We start from the raw sequence: 22,662 nt of genomic DNA, 5'->3' as shown, positions 1-22,662 counted from the left end.
AGAAACCGATCTGGCATATCCTCCTCTTTAGAGAGACAGGGAACTAGAGAGAGCGCAGGACCATGTGCAGCCTTGGGGATCAAATAAGCGGACACCGGACACTAGATTCCAATGCTACCACCTCGGAGTTACTATCTGACGCAGGCAAATAAAAAAATTCTTGTGTCCTCTTCCAACAAGAATTGGTTCAGCACCTACCCTGTTCCCAGCACTGTCCTCGTCACTTGGGATATATCAGTAAACATGAAACGACCCAAATCTATACTACAAAGTAGGGACAGAAATATCTAGGGAGATACATTGGGGGAGACAGGTTTTGAAACACCTGTCATGATGTTAATTAACGTTTAGTAGCTGGTATCCTGATGGGGAAACTTGGTTGAAAGAATGACCTACAATGAGGAAGAATCTGAAAGAAGAGGTGTGAGGGCCAAAAGAAAGGATATTAGAAAAGCAAATGTCACTTTAAAGAAAAAGTAGAAGACAGTGACTCTCTCCAGACTGAACTGTTTTCCTGAATATTCAAGATCAAATTTTCAACTAACTCCTAAACAGCTCTACCTGAAGCTCCTCAAGGATCCAACCCTGACTCCCCAAACCAAATGTCTCACTTTTTTTAATGTTTATTCATTTTTGAGAGACAGAGAGACAGAGTGCAAGCAGGGGAGGGACAGAGAGAGAGGGAGACACAGAATCCGAATCAGGCTCCAGGCTCCCAGCTGTCAGCACAGAGCCGGATGTGGAGCTCAAACCCACCAACTGGGCTCATGATCTGAGCCGGAAGTCGGACACTTAACCGACTGGGCCACCCAGACGCCCCCAAACGTCTCACTTTTTTAAAGCTACTTCTTCTTCCTTTTCTGTTACCCACCAAGTTAAACAGCATTACAGTGAAATGAGTTGCTCCAGCATTCAGCTCTGTGTTTGTTCTCCCGACTGTCCCCGGGCTTGCACCAACCAGAAGACGAAAGGGAATTAAAATCGGTGACATGCGAACCGCTTTGGAAACCGGTCTGGCAATGCCTGCTAAGCACAGCATTAATATATGTGGAAATGAATGAAGACCAACCAAATGGGAAAAGCCAAAGGCTATTTATTCAGAGTTAGCTATAGCAAGGGAGTCAGCCACTACCACTTGTGCCTCGGTAGAGACTCAGAGGAAGGTGGGAAAGCTTTACAACGGGAAAAAAAAAAAAAAAAAAAAAAGGAAGGTTGCAGGTACACCGGGAGAGGAAGCTGGCGACACGAGGGAGCTAGAGGCAGGCTAATTAGAAGCGGGGCACCTGTGTGATTGGTTAGGGGTGCCTATTTGGCTTTCTCTGGTTGGTCCTACTTGGAAGCCAGGACAAAAATCAGGGAAGCTGTCAGTTACCAATCAAGTCCTGACCACCTAGGGTCAATTTTTACAGCAGTTGTTACTTAGATTCCTGGAGGGTTACTAAAGATGGCAGCCTGGCTTCCGGCAAGCCTGACTTCCGGCAAGCCTGACTTCCGGCTTTCTGAGCTGTTTATTGCAGATAGGGAGATGGATCTGTGGGCAAGTTGCTGCAGGTTATGGGTCTGAGTGCTGTTTTTGTGTATGATCCGGACATTTTCCGTCTGTATATTCGGTCTGTCACATATGACTCAGAAATTCTACCCCTAGGTATTTACCCAAGAGAAACTAAAACGCAAGCCCTCAGAAAAACTTACCCCCGTGTTTACAGCGCATGACTCACAATCGTCTTAAAAATGGAAGCAATGGGAACGCCCGTCAACTGATGAATGGATAACCAAAATGTAGTATGTCCACAAAACAGAATATTATTCAGCGATAAAAAAGACTGAATTATCGATGCATGCGACACCATGGATGTACTGAGAAAACATCATGCTAAGGGCCGGAAACCAGACACAGAAGGCTGCATATTAGATGATTTCATTTACATGAAATGTCCAGAATAGGCAAATCCATGGAGATGGAAAATAGATTCGTGGTTGCCAAGAGCTTGGAGGGACAGAATAGGGAGTGACTGATAACGGACACGGGGTTTCTTTGGGGGGTGATGAAAACACTCTGAAATTAGATAATGGTGATGATTGCACAACTCTGTGAATAGACTAAAAACCACTGAATGTGTGCTTTAAAGGGATGAATTCTACGGTATGCAATTATATCTCAATAAAGCTGTTAATTTTTTAAAGTCTGTGACATGTGTCTATGTTCCATTGTTCCCCAAAGTCTTTCATTAGTTTTGCCAAGTGTGTATTAGGTAAAGTGCCTTAAAATTCAATAAGCCCCCATTGCCTTTCCTGCTCTTGTCTTAAAAGCAGTCCAGTTGGAGGAGTTATTAGCTAGATTCCAGAAACTGACTTTTGCCCACGGTCCTAGAAATACCTCACATGTTTAGGATAAAGAAATAAGGGCACAGAACGCCTTCCTGAAGTGAAACAACAACAACAACACAGGAATCTGAGGAAAGAAAGGATTCAATTATGAACTGTGATAATTAAGAATGTGGGTAAATCCTGAAAATTTTCTAAATAAAGTAATGAGTCCGTTAGAGATGCAGAGATAAAAGGATGAGGTCAGAGGCAATGCCAACCATCTCCAAATTCGAGATTAGCGTTCAAAGCACTTGTGTGCCAAATTGCCATAAACTTCAAACTAATTCCACCCCATTAATTTCCAAGTGCTCTGAGCTACACTGACTCTAAGAGACGGACTTCTGCTGGCAGCAGACCCAGCTGGACTCAATTACATGTTTCGTTTTCATTTTCCCTTTTTGTCGCCACCAGTATTTTCTTTCAAAAAAAAAAGAGGAGGGAGCCTTCTGATCAGTTATCTTCAGAGGCTTTTTTTAACCTACGGTGCTGCAATTCTGGCTGCCCATAGTGTCTGTTCTCACTTACGGCAGAGTTCCAGCCTCCATCCGTGGCAATGTTCGTCTGCAGGTAGAAACAGGGAAAGCGGACCACGTTGTAAGGGGCTCTGCCAGTCAGGATCCTGGAGAGGGGCTCTGGAAGTTTCAGTGGAACCAACATACAGCATCTGTGTCCTTCCGGGAGCTTACTGACGAAGCTAGAAATGAAAACAAGAGTGAAAACATACCACAACAAAAACAGAATAGAACGTCTACAGTATACTAAGTGATAGTAACAGCGCTAGGTAGTGAGGCATTTAATATATTATATTGTCAAAATTAGAAGTAATTACCATACTTATTATAATATGACAACTGTATTTAGTGAACACTTGCTATGTGCCAGGCACTGTTCAAAGTACTTTCTAAATGCTAATTCCTTTAGCCCGTGAAGTACATATTTTATTATTCCCACTGTGCAGATAAGAAAATGAAGGTTCACCGAGTTTATGCAACGGGCCAGAGTCACAGAACTCACTCACAGCTCTTTTCACAATATCTGCTGCAGTTGCCAAAGCTCATTTCCATTTGCCTTGCTGGAGACATTATCTAATGGGCACATTAACTGCAGTTTTGTTTTGTTTTGTTTTGTTTTGTTTTTGGTTCAAAAGGCAAGCTCTTGCAATGTAGAAGTGGTTTATCTAACTAATAATATTTAATCAGAAAGCTCTGAAGCTCTAGAAACTGGAAAAAAAAAAAAAGAACCTAATCAGGTAGATTAGACAAACATGTATTTAGAGGATGTCTCCATTCATTCATTCATTCATTCACTTATTCAGTACACAATTATTGGGTCCCTAAAACATAGCACCAAGAGAAATAGGCAGAAGGTATCATGATGAAAATGACAGTCCAGTGGGGAGACGAACTGAACTTTTAAACAGATATTCCCAAAACTTAATTGTTGCAAAAAAATTAACACTTAACATATATAACACGTGAACAATATTTCCACACATGTATTGAAAATTTAGTATTTGAAAAGGAGGAGGAGCTCTAAATGTTTCCTAACTATTCACCTACTATCGTCAAAACACATTCCACATCTTAGAACGAAGGGTACAATGTTAACGTGTTGAACATCCACTTTGTGCCGGGACCTGTTCTAAGCTCGTTACGCATTTCAGCCCATCCTCCCAACCAGATGAAGTAGGTCCTACAATCATCTCCATTTTATAAGAGAAGAAACTAAGGCACAGAGAGGTTAAGCAGCTTACCCAAGGTCACACAACTAGTAGCATAGAGTCAGCATTCTTGTCCAACTGAATGTGAGAAAATGCGTTACGAAAGAATGCAAGTTGACATGCAAGGTTCAGAAAGAGATGTGCTTAAACCCTCCGAAACAGTCAGGGATGGCTTCCAAGAGGAGACCGCATCCTGCTCTTTCAAGATCTTTGGGCATCTGTTTCAGATGCTCTTAAACAGTCTGCTTGGAGGGAAAATGGATAAGGCACAAATCTGATCGTGATATTCACAAGTCCAGGACTTGTAGCTAGTCCAAAGACTCTCCATAGTTTCAGCTTAATTAGAGAGAATTTTGGATGAAACTGTAATCTGCTGTCTCACGTGACATTTTTATCGCCTGCTTAACATTTCAAATGAAACGTTTTACTGCATTTGATGTTAGTTAAACACTTAAAGTGTACTCTTCATGGTTACAATTCGCAGTGTGTTCTGACTATATTAAGCAAATATTTAAGAAACATTTGGACTGTTTTTCCATTTTTAAGTATTTAATCTGTAATAAACATATAGTATGTTAAAAATACATTTCTTGTACAGTATGTGTTAAGTGTTGAGAATATATTTTTGAACTGCCTTATTTGAGCCCGTCAGACTTTCCATTACAACCCCCTAATTTAAGGGGGTTTTAAACCAACCATAAAAATCTCTTCATGCTGATATTTCAGGTAAAATATCTCTCCTTCCAGAAGTCTTTTTTTAGTAGTTGGTGGGTTGTTTTTTACTATTGACACATTTAAAGAAAAGTTGACTTGAGGGGCCTGGGTGGCTCAGTCAGTTAAGCGTCCAACTCTTGATTTTGGCTCGGGTCATGATCTCATGGTTCGTGGTGGAGCCCCCCGTCGGGCTCTACACTGACAGCACAGAGCCCACTTGGGATTCTCTCTTTCCCTCTTTCTCTGCCCCTCCTTCACCCATGCTTGTTCTCTGTCTCTCCCCCACCTCTCAAAATAAATATTTTTTTTTTAAAAAAAAAAGAAAAGCTGACTTTACAAAATTGGGTATAAAGCAAAGATCCTTCTTGTAGGATTTTAGTGTGATCTTCTCTTATGCTTTTTAATAATCCATATATTAAAGGCATATCCTTAAAAATCATAGATCTAAGGTGCCTGGGTGGTTCAGTTGGTTAAGCATCTGACTCTTGATTTTGGCTCATGGCATGATCTCATGGTTTGTAGGATCAAGCCCCATGTCGGACTCTTCACTGACAGCATGCAGCCTGCTTGGGATTCTCTCACCCTCTCTCTCTGCCCTTCCCCCATAGAAGCGCTCTCTCTCTCTCTCTCAAAATAAATAAATAAACATTTTTTAAAAAATCATAGATTGGGGCAACTGGGTGGCTCAGTCAGTTAAGTGTCCAACTTTGGCTCAAGTCATGATCTCATAGTTAGTGAGTTCGAGCCCCACGTCAGGTTTTCTGCTGTCAGCCCAGAGCCCACTTTAGAACCTCTGTCTCCCTCTCTCTCTGTCCCTCCCCCACTCACATTCTGTGTGTGTGTGTGTATGTGTGTGTGTCAGTCCGTCTGTCTCTCAAAAATAAATAAATATTTAAAAAAAAATCATAGACCTTACCCCAATACTTTGGAAAGAAAACGAAACATGGCTGAGATACTAATATCTGTATATTTCCAGACTGTATTAAATTTCAGAATCCAGGGTGTGAAATAAGACTGTGGACACCTCGCCCAGAATCCTAGAAAACTTCTTAAGCATACAATAATGTAGCCACTGTAGCATATTACAGTTCACACTTGGATCTCACATCCTTCCTCTTACATGCCCTTCAGGAAACTGAGAGGAAGAAGACTCTTGTCAAATTCCCACCAATCTACAGACAGGCAGGCGAAGTTCTGGGAGAAGTGGAGTGATTTGCACTGAGTGTGCTCTCCCTCTGCCTCTCTCCTCTGTTCACATGCACTCTCACTCTCCCTCCCTAAAAATAAAAATAAAATAAAATAAAATAAAAGATAAGAAAAAAATTTAAAGCATTAGACTTTGAGTAAAGCAGATTATCCTTCGGAAAAAAAAAAAAAAAAAAGAAGTTAGTGCTTTGCCCCAAATCACACAGCCAGTTATTAGTGACGCTGAGGCTTGAACTCAGATCCCTTTGATTCCTCCATGTTAGTTATGCCCACGGGTTGCCAAAGATTGGACCCATACGTGACTTGGTGTTTCCATGTAATTATTACTTCTTGTATCTGTTGAAGACCTTAAAGAGTTCAATCCCCTGTACAGCTAAATAACTGGATTTGTTTTTTCTAATGTTACTTTTCATTTTAAGAATCGAGGTCATACCAACGAGCCAATTCAAGAAATGTTTCTCTTCCTCGTTCAAGTCATCAAGACTATGACCTAAAGAAAAGAGGCGTTCATCACATCACACTGGAATATCGTAGCTAACTGTGTTACAGAAGGGTTTGAGAATCTGTGTCTCCACCCCACTGGTTCTAGGTTCTTTGAAAGCCAGGGCTTGTCTTCGTTGTCTTTGTGTCTTTCTCTCTCCTGTCCTTACCTGCCCAAAGACTAGCACGGTGCCTGGCATATCATAGGGGTTCGATAACGTCTGCCAATGGGAGGAATCTACGGAACTTCACAAAAACAGCTTGTATTTGTGCGATCTCATGGAATGTTCGAGATGATGGACACCTCAATTACCCATACCAGCATTTCTCAAAGTGACTTCCTTGTTTCGTAAGTTCCACCAGACTACACGACAAAACAATGCCATGAACAGATATGTTTGTGAAATGCTCCCTCCCCACAAAACTAATGCCATAGATACTTACCGAGAAGACTCTTTAGAGCATTATTTTCTTTTTTGGAGCAGAGTGACTGTCGGGAGCCAGTGGCCTCTGCTGTCACCAAGGAGTCCCACCCCACTGGCCAGGTGGAGACTAGTTCTGTCCACTGCACTGGTAGTATGGTAATGTCTAGCTTTTCCTAGGCTCAGAACTCTTCGGCCCTTGCCCTAAGCAATCCCAACTCTTACCAGTAACTAAAGTGATATTTTGGCCTATCTATGTCAAATTCCTCATTTTTTTTTTATTTCTCCATTTGTGCAGAACATAAAAGGGGGTGAGAAATGCTATTTATTTTTGGTACCCATAAGTTCCAACAGAGAAAATTACCTGAAGTCCTCAGCCGTCAATTGCTTTTCTTTCAAACCCATCTTCCTTCCAAGTGTACCAAAAATATCCTCAGGCCTTCAGAGTAATTATATTTATGATCATTCATTTTTTCATTAGTCTAGAGCAAATATTGTGGGAACCGAAGAAAGACGATGTTCCAAAGTCAACCTCAGGTTTGGAGTTGCGCGAAAGAACCACAGATGGAATTGGAATCAACTGAACCCTGGATACTCTCTCTCAGAAGAGCTCTGCACAGGAACCACATATTATACTGTCTCAATATACAGCCTGAGGAAGTTAGGTGGGCTGGTCCCCAAATCATACCTATGAGACTTTAGCCGCAGAGGCAAGGAACAACACTCCAGGACCCAAAAGGAGAAAGCAAGATTCAGCAGAGGCATCGACAACCGGGTGGAATATTTGAATGTTGATTCCTAATTCAGACATAATGTCAAATAGTAAAAATGTCCTGACTTAATTAACTGGCTCAAAAAATATTTACCGAGTGCCTGTTATACGCCAAGCACTGCTAGAGGCATTATAGATGCGGCAGCGAGCTCAGAAGACAAAAACCCCTGCCTTCGTTCGTGAAGCTTAAAATCCAATGGAAAGAGATCTGTGATAAAAAAATAACTGAGGTATGCAGAATGTGAGAAAGTTGACATCCTGCAAGAAAAATAAAACAGGGAAGGAAGATAGCAAATGCAGGGGTATTGGGTAGGGAGGAGACTGCTATTTTCAATGGGTAACTAGGAGAAACCCAACTGAAAACCTGACATTTGCACACACACGTGAAGGAGATGCCAGTAACTGGATTAGAAAGCATTCTCTAAATCGGGACAAGGAAATACAGACGGCATAAGAAGGGGTATACTTGGCATGTCTGGCAAGTAGAAGGGAGATACCTTAGTCAGCTTGGACGGCCATAACAAAATGTCATAGATGGGGTGCCTTAAACAATAGAAAAAATGTATTTTCCCACAATTTGGGAAGCTGGGAGCCCAAGATCAAGGTGCAGCAGATTTGGTTTCTGGTGAGCTTCCTTCCTGGCTTGCAGAAGGCCCCTTCTCACTGTGTCTGCACATGGCCTCTAGGGGCAAGAGCAGAAGCTCTCTGGTGTCTCTTCTTATAAAGACACCAATCCCATCACAAGGGACCTCATCTAAACTAATTACCTCCCGAAGCCCTCACCTCCATACACTGTCTCACTGGGAGACTGGGGGTTGAAGCATTTGAATTTTGGAGAATGAAATCTGGCTGCTAGCTGGGAACTAGTCACCTAGAGCTGGAGATGACAGTCACTACAGTCACCCCGTCAAATTGTCCTCAACTTCTTGCCCATCTCACTACATGTTGACTCATAGGGCCTCCGCCCTGAATATACGCAGCTCTCCCCTTCCTCAGTGGCTAGAAAAAATCACAGAACCATGTTCCCTGAACGTATTAATGCCTAGCCCAGTTCCCTGGGCATTACAGTCCACTCTCCCACCCTCCAAGACAACTTTGGCCTATCTTCTCTCCTTTCTCCTCCAAACCCTAACAACTTCCTCCCTCCCTTTTTAGCTTGCTATTTCATGGATAAAATAAAAGCAGTCAGAAGAATATTCATACATATACTCTCTTATCCACCCAAACCATCATTTGCCATCACGGACGGACTGTGTCAGGCCAGCCTCTCCTCCTGAATCCCAGACCTCATGTTCTAGAGCTCAAGTACATCATTAGCAACTCTTCTTTCTCTCTCCCACTCCATCAAGTTCCCATCTTGATTGGATGGTACCCATCAGCTTTCAAATTCCTCCACAGCCTTCCTTTATCTAATTAAAATAAAACCCTCTTGAATTTACTTTCTTTTCAAGCTTTGACCCCATTTCTCTGCTCACCTTTAGAGCAAAACCCCTGAAAAGAGGTGTCTACCCTCACTCTTTCTAGTTCCACTACCCCTCTTAGCTTGTCCTTTTTGTGACCACTCCCAGTATCTCTTACTTATAATTCATATACAGTAAAATTCACTCTTTTTGAAGTACCTTTCTCTGAGTTTTAACATACGGACACAATTGTGTAACTGCTACCACATTAAGATATAAAACAGCTCTGTTGCCCCCAAAGATTACCTCGTTCTCTTTTGAGGTCCCATGTACCCCATGCCTAGGGTGGCAACCAGTGACGTGTCCCTTTAGATCTGTCATATAAATCAAATCATACCATCTGTGGCCTTTTGAGTCTGTCTTCATTGTCTTCAATCCACTTTCACCCCTATGCCTTCTCCAAAGCTATCTTGTTAAAGTGATATCAGTGCCTTTATATCTGATGTTTAAATCTCAGTGCTGATCTCACTTGCTCATCTTCCAGAAACATCTTCCTGGCCTGTCTTCCAGGACTCTACACATGTGTGATTCCTCCTCCTTCACCATTGCTGCCTGATCATCTCCTCAACTTCTTCATTTTGGAGAGCACTAGACCTCATTCAAAGTTGTTTTTCTCTTCTCTACCTACATCCAGACTCGTAGATTTTTTTTTTTCAACGTTTATTTATTTTGGGGACAGAGAGAGAGAGAGAGCATGAACGGGGGAGGGGCAGAGAGAGAAGGAGACACAGAATCGGAAACAGGCTCCAGGCTCTGAGCCATCAGCCCAGAGCCTGATGCGGGGCTCGAACTCACGGACCGCGAGATCGTGACCTGGCTGAAGTCGGACGCTTAACCGACTGCGCCACCCAGGCGCCCCCAGACTCGTAGCTTTAATCTATATTTGATGACACCAAAATTTGTATCTCTAGTTTAGACCACTTCTCCAACTCTAGATGACCGATCCAACTGCCCACTCAACATGTACCTCTATCTCCTATTTATCTATCCCTCCATCCATCCATCCATCCATCCATCCATCCATCCATCACCTCCAAGAATTAGCATTTCCATAACTGAGGCCCTGATGTTACCTCTCCCTCTCCACTCCCCACTTCTTTTCCCAGCTTTTTTCTTCTCACCTACTGTCAACTCCATTCTTCCAGTTTGCAAGCCTTGAATTCATCCCTGACTCCTTTCTTTCACACACCAGGACCAGTTCTACAGACTTTATCTTCACAATATACCTCTGCATTTTTTAATGACCTTCATATATACTTGAAAATCCTGCTACTAATTTTTAAATGGCCATTCATTTTAATGGGAAAATTATGATGCATTGCATCCCAACCCAAGATACCAAGCAATTTTTACAGACCAAAAAATACCTCGGTGAAAAAACTGAAAAAAAAAATAAATAAAAATTAAATTAAAATGTTTATATAAGCAAAACAGAGTAATTTGAAAGTAAACAAATATAGTTGTAGATGAAGTGTAAAACAAGGATAGCTTATTGAACTCTTCGTAGGGGGAAATGAAGTCTTGATAGTTTATGGGGAAGGCAGATGAGGTGCTGGGGATCATTCTTTAGGAAGTGCACTCTTAGAAGCACTATTTTATTCATTAATTTTTCAACTTTCCCTTCAACTTGCACTTCAGCTTAAAAATAAACTTACAGAATAGAGGAACACTTTTAAGGCAGAATAAAGAATAAATGTCTTAGAAACACTTGTAAATAGAACATGCACACAACCTTTTATGTATGAGCTCTCCATCCCATTCACAACATGGTTTGGGTGTCTGTGGCCATGAACTATAGTTCTAACTTTTCCATATGATCTTCTCTGACTAGAGATTATTGGGTTGAGTACATCACTGAGCATGCCTTTGCCTGAGATGCGATGTAGCAGCATCACTATTTAACACGTGTTTATTTAGTTTGTTTTCAAGTAAAAAAAAAAAAAAAAAAGATCAAAAAGAAGGAGTCAAGGGAATTAAGAGCACACTTATCTTGATGAGCACTGAGTAATATATGGAATTGTTGAGTCACTATATTATACGCCTAAAACACTGTATGTTCATATAATGCTGTATGTTAGCTACCACACTGGAATTCAAAGTTTTAAAAAAGGAGTCACGTAAAAAATGGAATTCTTCATCAAGAGCTTTTATGGTAAAAAGTGGTAAGGTGAATAGTCATATTCAAGATGAGACTGAATATCCAGAGTCCAACCCCTTCCCATTGCCTCCTTTGCTGACACCATTATCTCTCACCTGTATTGTTACCATGGTCTCTGCTCAGCACAGTAGATACATCATGTCCTCCACTCTGAACCCTCTGAGGGACCCACCTCACTCAGTACATGCCAATGTCCTTACAGTGAACTGCGAAGCCTACAGGACCTTGCCTCTAACATTTCTATGACTTATTCCAACTCTGCCTTCCTCACTCATGCCACCTGGCCCTCCTGGCCTCCTTGTAGCATCTCAAACACACCAAGTACACTTATACCACAGGCCATTTGCATTAACTATTCACTCATTGCTGATATGGCTCATTCCCTCATCTTCTCCCCATCTTTATTCAAATAATACCCCGTAATGAGGACATCTGCTATTATTTGAATGTGTATGTCCCCTCCTACACCACAAATTCATATGTTGAAATTTTAATGCCCATTTTGTGATGGCATTAGGAGGTGGGATTTGGGATTTGGGGAGGTGCTTAGGTCATAAGGGTGGAGTCCTCATAAATGGAATTGGCACTCATAAAACTGACCCCACGGAGTTCCTCAGTCCCTTCTGCCATGTGACGACACAAGAAGTCTGTGAGTAGGAAGAGGACCCTCACCCAACCATGCCGGTACCTTGACCTCAGACCCACAGCCTCCAGAACAGCGAGAAATAAGCTTCTGTTGTTTAGAACATCCTGAATGAACAAAGACAACATCACTGACCATCCCATGCATAATTTTAGTAACCCCTCACCCCTAATACTCTATCTCCCTTCCCAGCCTCATTCTCCTCTACTGCGGAACTCATTGCCTAATATTCTATAGTATTGATTCAATACTTCCAGCTAGATTGTGAGCTCTTCAGCTTTTGTCTGTCCTGTTACCTGCTATGTTAGTATCAATCAGCGACATTCTCCATCCACAGCTCTGCGGCTCACCGCGCTAATGACATCACGGGCCGGATTGTCCAAGACTCTGACACCTTCCTCTAGAGAAACTGTGTCTTGCTTAGAGCAAATGCTCCTTAGCTCAGTGCCTTCTTTGATCCCATCCATGTTTCCTATCTGCTTCCACTTACGCTGCTTTTCTCTTCCCCGTTTTACCTTTTTTTTAATGTTTTCTGGTGAGTTTTGAGGAAAAGGATAGGGGCACAAATGCTCTTTTATCTACTGAATTTAAAGCAGCCATATCTCTATTTTAAAAGTATGTACATGGATTTTATATCTGAGCCTCAATAAGAAGTAATAGGTAAATCTCTGGATATGTGGCTGATTATAATATAATATCGTAGATTGATTTTCAAACTTCGTTATGCATCAGAATCACCTGGAAGCCTTGCTAAAACACAGACTTCTCAACCCACCTCCAAAGTTTCTGATTCAGTAGGCCTGGGATGGGACCTGAGAACTTGAACTTCTGACATATTCCCAGGCGATGCCAGTGCTATTGGTCTGGTGACCACACTTTGAAAAGCACTGTGATAAGAAACTATTTTCATTTTAGCTGTGACTAAAGGACTGAAGGTGGGGAGACATTGTAAAACATTCTAAGATCGGGGAACCTGGGTAGCTCAGTTGTTGAGCATCCAACTTCAGCTCAGGTCATGATCTCACGGTTTGTGAGTTCAAGCCCTGCATGGGGATCTGTGCTGACAGCTCAGAGCCTGGAGCCTGCTTCAGATTCTGTGTCTCCCTCTCTGCGCCTCGCCAGCTGTGCTCTGTCTCTCTCTCAAAAATAAATAAAAACATTCTAAATTTTTTAACAAAATAAAACATTCTAAGAAAAAAAACATTCTAAGAATTCATAAAATCTTTTAAGAATGATAGCAGGCCTACCATAACCAAAATGAACATGTACAATATTTCAGAGGGGCCAATGTCATGGAGATTCCCAGGCCCTTCTGACTTCCTCAGGATATGGAGATAGTCCTGCTTCACGGTGAACCAGCCCTGTAACTCAGAAAAGTCGTGCTTATGGCCTTCATGCCTGTAGAATAACAATCTGAAACCATATGGTCTCAGTATAACTGTATATATAGATGCGTATGTTCATGCACTTTTTCAAACCCTTTTGCTAAATACAAGATTATTTTAAAGCAATTGTGCAACAAGATAGCCAACTAATGAACATAAGACAAGAGCCAGGTAGGTAAACTTGAACGCTTCGGGGTAAATGCTCAGATTTTCATGCTTCTCCTCCCCAGTTCTTTGGTTTCCCACCTCTCCATCTAGCTGGATGCCAGAAGAAACTCTACAAAAGTATGAAATCAAGAGAGGAGTATCTGAGCTGTGCATCATCCCTCCTTGCTGGCTCCCGCTCACCTCTGGTTTAAGGGAAGTTCATACTTCCTGGTTTGAGGTCATTTTAATTCTAACCCCTGGCCTCTGCCCTCAGTGCTTCTGCAGAGGAAATATCGGCTGCTCCTCTAAGGTGAGTGCCCCTGGAAGCTCAGCCATCTTCCCCTGCTGGGGGACTCTCTCTCTGTGCTCTTGCTGGTATGGTGGACCCTCTGTCACCACTCACTGCCTTGTCCCTCTGGCTGGGTTCTTTGGGCTTGTCCATCCTGCAGCCTCTTTAACAGAGTGCCAGGCGCAGGTCTCCATGAACTTGTAAATTATCTCATTTCTTGCTACCTTCTTTGTTCCATGCAGGGTCACCTTGGAAAATGTAGATTCCTTCCATGTCACCTGCAGTCTTTGAGGAGAACTGAAGGTGCCATTGAAAATTCCCTGTCTGGCTTCTGCCAAACCCCGCTGTTGCTTGACTATGATCACCTTTTCTGTATGTTGGACACTAAAACTTCTCCCTTTGGAACTTCAGAAGCAAGCCCTCTCCCCTTTCAGCTTCTCTCAAGCTATCAGTGAAATGTCCAGCATGAGTGGCAATCCAGACCGTGAAGACGCCAGGTGACACTCAACAAGCCAGCAGCATCTTCCTTCTAGCCGCCCGGCTCTCCCGGCACATTAGCAGAAGCTTCCCCTTCCTGTTTGAAACAAACTTACCTACATATTCCTTCTTGTCTTCTCTGCACAATGGCCAAGGGCAAATAAAGCTCAGATACTCAGACTTGTTTTTTTTTTTTTTCAATAAGTAAATGGAAATGTGGGAAAACTTAAAGGAAAAAAAAAAAAAACCTCTTCTCTCTCCATGAAACATAGGCTGACAAGACTCCTATCTGTGTGCTTTAAAAACTCTAGTATGAAACTCAAGATCGAGCAATGAATTCTTTGTTCTAGTTGGTAGCCCAATCTCCCCAAAGCAATGAATGGCATTGATTCATTACACTGAAGGAATTGCTAGGCAACATAGTTTATGGGGAAGGAAAAATATCTTGTTTTAATATTTTTTGAAAATATTATCCCTACTTCTAGCATACTTGAAAAGGGGGAACAGCAAAATCCCAGAGAGACAGAAACAGAAAGTTTTAACTGTGGCTAATGCCAGTGGGGAGGCACAGAAGATAAAGAAAATAGAGAATTAGGAGGGGTGAATGTAATGGATGAAAACTCTGGATAGTGGAATCCGGAGGGGAATCTGTACTCTTCTTGCCAAAAACAAACAAATAAACAAACAAACAACAACAAAAACAGAAACCAGAAGTCCCAAAAAATCTCCTCCCCTACAGCGTTAACAGAGTATACGACACCTTGTAGATATGTTAGGATGAAGGACGGTACTAGGGGATGAGAAGCCTCTCCCCAAGGAACCCACAGTGCTTGAACAGTGAATGGGTCCAGTCACAGAGAATAAATAATTAAGAAATTTCCAAGATCAGATAGAAGCTTAAAAATATGGAAACCTCTGGGGCCAAATGACTCTCTTCCCTCCTGTTGGGCTATGCAATTTATGAATATATGCACACATGCAATGGAAAAGGGACCTCATTGTGGTGGAAGGATTTCATCATCATATCTAGTCCATATACCCAAAGTTAATTCTGTATTTTCTCAGAACATGTTTCATCTTTTTACACATTCCAGTCTCTTTGGGGCATAGCAGACCCTCTCAGGTGAGACAGCAGGATGTTTCCTGGGCCTCTACAGGCATCACCATAGATATGGAAGTAGCATGATGCATTTGAAACCAAGAAAATTTTCTTACCCACCTTTGAACTTCTAGTGCCCAGTTCGGTGTTCAGGAAACAGCAGGTACTCTGCAAATGCTTGGCGAAAAAAATCACATTATCTGGAAGCTATATACAAAATAGCCTATCACAGGCTAAAGAAATAAACTCCTAGATTTTGAACATCTGAAGAAATTCCAGGATGCATCTGGAGATATCCAGCCACCTCATTTTAAGGACAAGAAAACTGAGGCCCAGAGAAATTAGAAGACTTGGCCAAGATCTCCCAGGAGAGAAGTGGATAGAATCAGGACTGGAACCCGAGCCTTTGACTCTTATTTCCTTTCTCTTTCTTTCTCTTTCATTTCACTGCTTTAAAATGTAGGTTTCCAGGTGCCTGGGTGGCTCAATAGGTTAAGCAGCCAACTCTTGATTTCAACTCAGGTCATGGTCTCCTGGTTCATGCATTCGAGCCCTGCATCAAGCTCTCCACTGACAGTGTAGAGCCTGCTTGGATTCTCTCTTTCTCTCTCCCTTTCTCTCTGCCCCTCCCTGCCTCTCTCTCTCTCTCAAATAAGTAAATTCATTTAAAAAATTAAAATGGAGCTTTCATTATTATTCAGATATGGCCAGGCCAACAGATATGGAGGCAACTGCCATTGAAAAGATAATTTGTCAGGGCAAGAGATCCAAAGAGGAAGGGGCAGGCCATGGCTTGGAGTGGGGGAGTCAGGGGAGTCACACAGGTAAACACCAGGGTGGGTCAGGAGGCAGAGGGAACAGGAAAAAATGGTAAAGAGCCTTTGGTGTGCTTTCCACGGGTAAGACCAGGTAAGGCAGAGTCAGTGGGCTGGGGATTGGCTAATTTGAATCACTTGAGGGGGCTCTGGAGCACAGGGGCTGCCCCTGTTGTCTGATCCCCGGCCCTGGGGGGATAAGGTAGGGGGACAGTGACCCAGAGTGTGACAGCCGGACAGAGGAGGTAGTAAGAAGTATGAGCTCTGGATCGGTCAGTGTGTGTATGTATGAAACGACACTCCCAGCTGAGATGTTTACTGTCTCTAAGAATTAGTTAACCCTGAGGGGGGCAAACCCTCCAGGATCAGCACGGCCTCAGATAGCAAAGCATCAAAATACAGAAATAAAAAGGTGTGCTGAATGTACTCACCACGCTGAGGTCGTAAGTCTTCGCTGCATTAAAAACTCTGCTTGGGCCTTGGTGGGTTTGTCTGCCTTCTCTTCAACACTGTGCAATAAAATAATGAGAAAAGCGGGCTTCCATATGAAGTAAAGGATTCTGGATCCTCAGAGCTATGAAAAATGGCTTTTGGATCACAATCTAGACAATCTTTTTTGATTATTTATCTAAAACTAAAAGCAGGAAATGATTCATTTGATTCCTGCCAATCCTGGCGTATTGCCACTTTCGGCTCAGGAAGAGCCGGCTTCCCTTGGCAGCCCTAACTTGCAGGATGATGAATGAAGTTCTATGTTTGGTGCTAGCTAAAATTTTATAGGGGCTAAAAAAGCAATTTATACATGCTTCGGGAGGTGGCTATATTTTTTCTTTTTTAGATAGCTCTTAGTCACAGCAGGGTACTTAATATACATATATCATATCGAGTGGCCATTTTACAGGAGAAATGAAACTTTGCCCTGCAGGTTGATAAACATGTTCTGGGCCTCTACAAGCCTTATGTCTGCTCAGAACCCAGCAAATAGGTATTAGCTGAATTCTGAATTTTCCTAGTTACTGTCACACCTCAAGAACCCATGACCCTCAATGCGATATTAGGGAAAAGAGAAATCGTCAGGCCAACGAAACATTTCCCTGGTTCCAAAAGTCAGTGTTGTTATTCACAAACAGGCGGGGCCAGTCCCCTCCTCTTGGGAATCTCAAGCATGGGTGGAATGGTCTTGCAGGCTAGCCAGTCAGTCGACTAAGTTGTCAAAGGTCAAAGCCAACTGGAAGAAGGTGGCCATGGGCCAAACCACCCACTTACTCTAAGTGATGAGCAATGTAAACACTCACAACCCACCAAGCCTCATCCATACCACTTTTCATTGAGTTTTTGGTTTGTTTTTTCTCATAATTATGTATCTGGTTTGAAACATCTGAGCACTGGTCTTTCTTAGTCAAGCTTCAAGATACTCTCAAGATTATCTTTCCAGTTTACATCAAGGTAAGGGTTTGATTAGCTTCTTCCTTTTGCATTTCTGAATGCACGTCCTTACAGAGCACTCTGAAAGAAGTCTGGATAGGAGGGCTGAGGACCAGCACTGCCATATGCTGGCTGAGGGCCTCAGGCGAATGACTTTGCCCCCACCATCCTCCTCTGTAACATAGGAACATAATATTTATCCACTCCTTAGAAAGATTATGTAATAACATGGGGAAGGCTTATGATTATTTTTAGTGAAAATGTAATCTATAAAATATGTATTTAGAGAGGAATTTGAATTTGTGGAAAGGCTGCTGCAAGTTCATTAAAATCCCATCCTTGTCCTGGGCTCTCAACCATACTACATTGTTCAGCCTTTCTCGGGGTTAGTTGTAGCCACATTACTCACTGATTGCTTAGCATAATACTAACCTCCAGTGAAGTTTTAGGTAAATAACTACAAGAGAAACTGGTGTGGCTATTTCTAGGTCTTCCTAGAAAACCTTCCCTTGAAGATCCTCCAGTCCTGTTCCCCCAAGTCAACATTTTTGGAAGTCCTGGGTCAAAGATGGAAGAGCCACAAGATGGCAGGAGCCTGGGCCTCTGAATCATCACTGGGAGAAGAGATTCCCCCAATTGGAAATGTCCACTTGAACTTCGCCTGAGGGAGAAATAAAATTTTATTGTGTCAACCTGTTAATATTTGGAAGTTTCTCTATTACCGCACATAGCAATATGTTAACAAATATACAATAGTCTTTAAAGTGTATATACAAGAAACTATAAAATATAAAGTCAGAGGGGATTTTATCAACGTATTTGGGTGGTAAGACAGCAAGTGTATTTCTATTTTCTTAATCCTCTCCTTATTCTGAATTGTTCAGATCTTCTCTAAGAAATATGCATCGATATTATACTTTCAAAAAGTTACCTAAAGGAAAAAAATAACCTCCCTAATCTGGCCATTGTCTGTGCAAGTATATTCTCATTTCACATTCAGTCAACAAGTGCAACTTGTACATTTAGCTGATACCAAGTGCTGTGCTAACGGTTGAGTTACTAAGATTAATAAAATATTACCCCAGTAGGCCTCAAAGAATCCACAGCATATCAAGGATTACAGGGCACAGTGAAAGATCTAGCTACCCTGGGAACACACAAAGGCACTGAACCCAAACCAATGCCGTATAGATAAGACTTTCTAAATGGAGGGATACCTGCGGGAAGCTGTAAACAGAGTAAGGTGCGAAAAGGCCTTTAAAAAAAGGCACAGCACTGACAAATAGCATGATGTGTGCCAAATAGGTAGCTATAGATCCCGCCTAAAATTCCAGCCGAAGTTTTAGACGCCCAACTTTTATTTAGTTTTGTTTCTGCAGCGCTTAATACAGTGCCTGGTATATAGTGAGTGCCCCGTAAATATTTGTCGAATAAATAATTAAAAACGGACATTTCTGCCAAGTGGTTATCCAGGCTCTTGCTTACACATCCCTTACAATAGTGAGCATCTTGTGAGGCTTTCCACTCCATTTCCAGATGGCTCTGGCCACAGAAAAGTCGTCCTTGTATTAAGCCAACACAAAACCCCATTGTACCAGGGAGCATATTTACATAAGGGAGCAGGGTCAGTGGCAGTGTAATGGTCTAAACAGGTGAAGGGTAAAGGGATTGGACGTGGGGGGAAAAATACAGAACAACGGGTCTCCTTCCACTTTGTTCTTACTTAGAAGGATTCCTGCATGCTTCTCACATGAAGCTCTGTCGCGTATTGGGCTTGTGTGTTCAAGCTCGCCAGCACCTGCTAGATGTTCGACCAGCACCTTGCCTACTTGATCTCTTTTCTGCCTTTTCACTGTTTGCTGAGCTCTGCTCACGTGGGAAAATCCACATCTGATGGATAAGGAAACCAAGACAAAGAAAGACTGAGGTGATCGGTTAGTGATACAGCCAGGATCTGAAGCTCTGTTTTCCTGCCCCAGTCCACGGGCTACCAGACAGCCTTTCCTCCGAGAGCCATTTCGAGCACTGCTCCACGGGAAACTTTGGGCAGATGTCTTTGCACCACGTAGACTCTGCCTGATCACGAGCTGAACTGAGCAAGCTGCGGGCTCTGTGGCTGGTGAAGCTGGTCTTCCTCTGGCCTGCCACTTAGCAAGACAGCCCAGCGCTTTAACTCAAGTGGGAATGACGGAGGAGTTCAGGCTCCACAGCAAGGCCAACCAGAAGGTAATTATGGAAAGGGACATAGTGACAGGGCTCTGGGTGCAAGAGTTCAACTACTGAGAGCCTGGGAGTGCTCTTATTACAAGAGCCACGAGGCAGGGCTTATTCCTGGCAAGGTCAGGAAGCCTCACTCGATGTGGGCTCCTAAAACACCTAGAATTTTGCTGTCGAAAAGCCCGACACTTCTGTTTTCAAGGACTGAGAGCAGAACTGACTGGTCAAGTGGCTCCAGCCGTGAGAGCAGGAGGCAAGTAGTGGCAGGGAGCACACCGCCATGGGCTGTGGCTCGGGAACCCCCAGTCCCCTAAAGTCCTAGTCCTAAAGCTCACCTTCCCCAGCGTTCCTCCAATGTGCCCTTCCATTTGGCATAAAATCCCACCCTAGTTCACAGCCCGGCAGTACCCGCTGGCTGGGAGAACACGGTCAGAGTTAAGAAACATGGGGTTGCCAAGACCTTCTGGAAGAAGCAGAGCCCCGGTGTGGGCTGCAACCCCCTGGTCAGTACCTTCCATACCAAGAGTGGAAAGCACAGTGTGTCTGAGAGTGCACAACTCAGCAGTCACAAAAAATGAAAGGGGATCATATTACAATCATGATAAGCCCCCATGCTTGCAGAGTGTGCTTGAGTCTGTGATAACGTCCTCATCCACTGTCTGACTTGCTCTTTCATACATGTGGTGGGCAGAGCAAGTGTTTTCATATCCGTTAGAAAGATGTATACACTCAAGCTGAGAAATTAAATAGCATGCATTTTTTATCAATATAATTTTACTTTCACACTATGTTATGGCTTGAATTGTGGCCTTTGAGAAAAGACATTCTGAAATTGGAAGCCCCCAACATCTAGGAATGGGACCTTACGTAGAAATAAGGCCCCAAGGGCACTTGGGTGGCTCGGTCAGTTAAGCGTCCGCCTTTGGCTCAGGTCATGATCTCAAGGTTCATGAGTTCGAGCCCCACATCGGGCTCTGTGCTGACAGCTCAGAGCCTGGAAGCTGCTTTGGATTCTCTCTCTCCCTCTCTCCTTACCCTTCCCCTGCTCACACTCTGTCTCTGTCTCTCTCTCTCTCTCTCAAAATTAAACATTAAAAAAATAAAAAAAAAAAAAGAAATGGGGTCTTTACCTATATGATTAGTTAAGATGAGGTGAGGTCATACTGGAGTAGGGTGGGTGCCTAATCCAATATGACTGGTGTCCTTATAAAATACTGCGAGGTGAGGAAACAGATACGCAGGGGAAGCTGGCCCTGCGGAGACAGAGGCAGAGACCAGAGTCATGCCGCCACAGCCAGCGAGTGCCTGCAGCCACCCGGAAGTAAAAGAGGCAACGTGTGACCTTCCCCTAGAGGCTTTGTGGGGAGGCACAAGACCTTGATTTCAGACCTCTCACATCCAGGACAGAGAGAGAACACACCGAGGAGTTGGTACCAAGAGGAAGCATCATCAACACCATCAAATACCACGTCTTTAATGGGAGAAGACAAAAAACTGAAAATCTGACCTTTGGGTCGGGTGATTAGGGGTCTGACAACGACCTTTGCAAGGCGACTCGCAGTGGAGTAAGAGAAGCGCTTGCCTCCTTGGAAGCGAGTGGGGCGAACGAAACATGAAGCGGGAGAGCCACCCAGTGACTGCTGACTCCTTTCCAGAAGGCTCCCTGTGGAAAGAGGCAGGGTGACGAAAAGGAAAGTGGGGAGAAAAGGTGGAGAGGCATGTAGGTAATGGGAGAAGTGCACACGCAGTCGGAGGGTGAAGCCATCAGTGCACTGAGATGAAGTGAGGTCCGGGAGGGGAGGCTTTCGGCGCAGCACCCGGGGGGTATGGGTGAGGGTGGTCTCCAGAGGGGAGGCAGGGTCAGGACCAACCTGTGAGCCTGTAACCTCTGCAGTTCAGAAGGACCCTGCGCTTTGTTTCAAGCTCTGTGCTTGCGGTCTTCAAATCCCTACCAATGGCATCCTTGATTTTCTGTTTCGCAAGGGGAGCATGTGCTGGGGGCACGGAGCCCTCACCTCCCTGGGATGGACCCTGAGCCACCCACTGGGGTCCCAGGTGCCTCCAGGCCTGTCCCCATGCATCCCCCACGCACATTCACCTGCCGCACAAGGTGGAGAGCTGGTTGTGTTGGTAGGGAGGCCACATTTGCCATCACCTTCTCATCCCAGGGCAGTGGCCAGCTCTGACCCAGGCCAGCAGCACCAGGCTTTGCCCGGTGGACGACACAGTGAAGGCCCCTCGTCCACCCCGACCAGGCATTAAGTGAGTTCCACCGTGGAGCTTACCATCCCTTGGGGGTCAGCTGTCCACTGTGACACCTGTCCTCGGGCCAGAGGAAGGGGACGGAGAATGACTACCCTGCCTGGATTTTCATTTTGCCCTTTGTCTTGCGAAGCCCGTCGCCAGCCCTGGGTGAAGGCAGGAAGGAAGAACATTTTTATCCTAGGATTCGAAAGACAGAAGCCTCGGTGGCCATGGTCTGCATGACGAGAAATGCCCACCTGCCAGCCTCTCTGGTCTCTCAGGTACAAAACCAGGACGATGGCTGCAGCAGGGTGTTGGGTGGAAACAGGGTCCCCAAGCTGAGTGAGGACTCGAGGTGAGGGATCCAGGCACAGGTGAAGCGGCCACACCTCCCCCAGGCCTTCGTTGGAGCGTCAATTCCTGAAAGAACAGAAAAAAAGGCTACTTTAGGGGAAAACAAATAAATTAAAAAACCAAGGCTTAAGTATCTCTTTATGTACACACAAAGCAGGTTTCCAACCAGCTTTACATGCCAGAAACTTCCTTTCAGTGTTTAAAGGGGCCAATTCTTTTTTTTTCCCCCCCTCTGAATGTTTTAAGGGAATATTTAAAAATAATTAAT

At 43.7% G+C, this 22,662-nt stretch overlaps 1 protein-coding gene across 2 annotated transcripts in view; it reads right to left on the bottom strand.

Annotated features, from left to right (window-relative positions):
• Window positions 1-21,453, bottom strand: part of LOC147582105 (uncharacterized) — a 134,121-nt gene extending 112,668 nt beyond the window's left edge. For both annotated transcript variants that reach the window (XM_086705438.1, XM_086705439.1), the window contains exons 1-3: window positions 21,304-21,453; window positions 16,586-16,663; window positions 2,893-3,061 (exon numbers count right to left, since the gene is read on the bottom strand). In XM_086705438.1, coding sequence (XP_086561564.1) covers window positions 2,893-3,061; window positions 16,586-16,663; window positions 21,304-21,410 — 354 coding nt within the window. In that variant the 5' untranslated portion in view covers window positions 21,411-21,453. The remainder of the gene's footprint in view (window positions 1-2,892; window positions 3,062-16,585; window positions 16,664-21,303) is intronic.
• Window positions 21,454-22,662: the final 1,209 nt, after the last annotated feature.

This window comes from Puma concolor, chromosome B1 (genome assembly GCF_028749965.1).
Source record: "Puma concolor isolate L17-30 chromosome B1, mPumCon1.1.hap2, whole genome shotgun sequence".
Classification (NCBI taxonomy): Eukaryota; Metazoa; Chordata; class Mammalia; order Carnivora; family Felidae; genus Puma; species Puma concolor.
The sequence above is the reverse complement of the archived record's forward strand: the minus strand, read 5'-3'. Positions and strand labels throughout refer to the sequence as shown.